A 906-nucleotide genomic window follows, 5' to 3' on the forward strand; every position below is an offset into this window, starting at 1 on the left:
AGGCAGGAGGCCGCGGGGTCACCCCCCGACACCCTGTGTCGCGGCTGCTCCCCCTGACCTGCGGGAGTTAAAGCTGCAAAATTTTCATCGTGTTGGTACCTAAGGCAAGGAAAATTACCCGCGTGGCCCGTAGTATGCCCAGGGCCGTTGAGTCCACAGTGCCATGCTCTTTTGCCCATGCTGATGGTGTGGTTTGGTTTTTTTTGGCTGGGGTGAGGGTTGTGTTTGTTTAAAGCAGCTCAGTGCAGTATGCTTTGTGATAAGGCTGTTAAACAGTCTGCTGAAAATAATCCCCCTGGCACAGGTGAATAATCAAAAAACTGGTTTCAGGTGAAGCAACGCTGAAGGGAATCGATGAAAGTAATGCCCTGGTCCTGCCAGCAAAAAAAGCAAAGAAGAAAAAAGTTGCTTGTGTTGTGCAACAACAAAAGAAACCCCTAAGCAAGAAACAGAAGAAAAACCTGCAGAAAGTTTTAGAGCAGAAGGAAAAGAAAAAACAGGTACGTTGCTGGTTGCTGGGAACTCCAGCTTTGTGACTTCTGTTAAAATTATAAAGTTGATTTAATATCAGCGGATGGAGAAGGCAGCTGATGAGGTTTCCCTCACGCTGCGATGCTGGCAGTCCCCGATACGTGATGCGATTGTGTTGCTGGGGTGAAAAACCAGCAGTGGGGTGACCGCTGTGTAGTGCCAGGGAGCTGTGTTCGAATGTGAACTGTCCGGGGCGTCTCAAGGACATGCAGATGCTGAAGTTTAAGAGTTCACATTACAACAGCATTAGCCACCCCTTTGCTGCGTGTTCTGGCAAATGCCACCACCCATGGGCTCCTCAGTGTAACTTCAGTGGGGAAAAGCTTTTTTAAAGACTGAAATCTTCATTGGCGAGGATTGACCGTGTAGCAGCAG

At 48.8% G+C, this 906-nt stretch overlaps 1 protein-coding gene across 1 annotated transcript in view; it reads left to right on the forward strand.

Moving 5' to 3' along the window:
• Positions 1-330: 330 nt before the first annotated feature.
• Positions 331-906, forward strand: part of DHX37 (DEAH (Asp-Glu-Ala-His) box polypeptide 37) — a gene marked incomplete at its 5' end in the record, with an annotated part of 15,693 nt that continues 15,117 nt past the window's right edge. The window contains one exon of the mRNA XM_010085228.1: positions 331-500. Within this exon, the coding sequence (XP_010083530.1) occupies positions 331-500 (170 nt within the window). The remainder of the gene's footprint in view (positions 501-906) is intronic.

The sequence above is a fragment of the Pterocles gutturalis genome, unplaced genomic scaffold, assembly GCF_000699245.1.
Source record: "Pterocles gutturalis isolate BGI_N339 unplaced genomic scaffold, ASM69924v1 scaffold44580, whole genome shotgun sequence".
Taxonomy (NCBI): Eukaryota; Metazoa; Chordata; class Aves; order Pterocliformes; family Pteroclidae; genus Pterocles; species Pterocles gutturalis.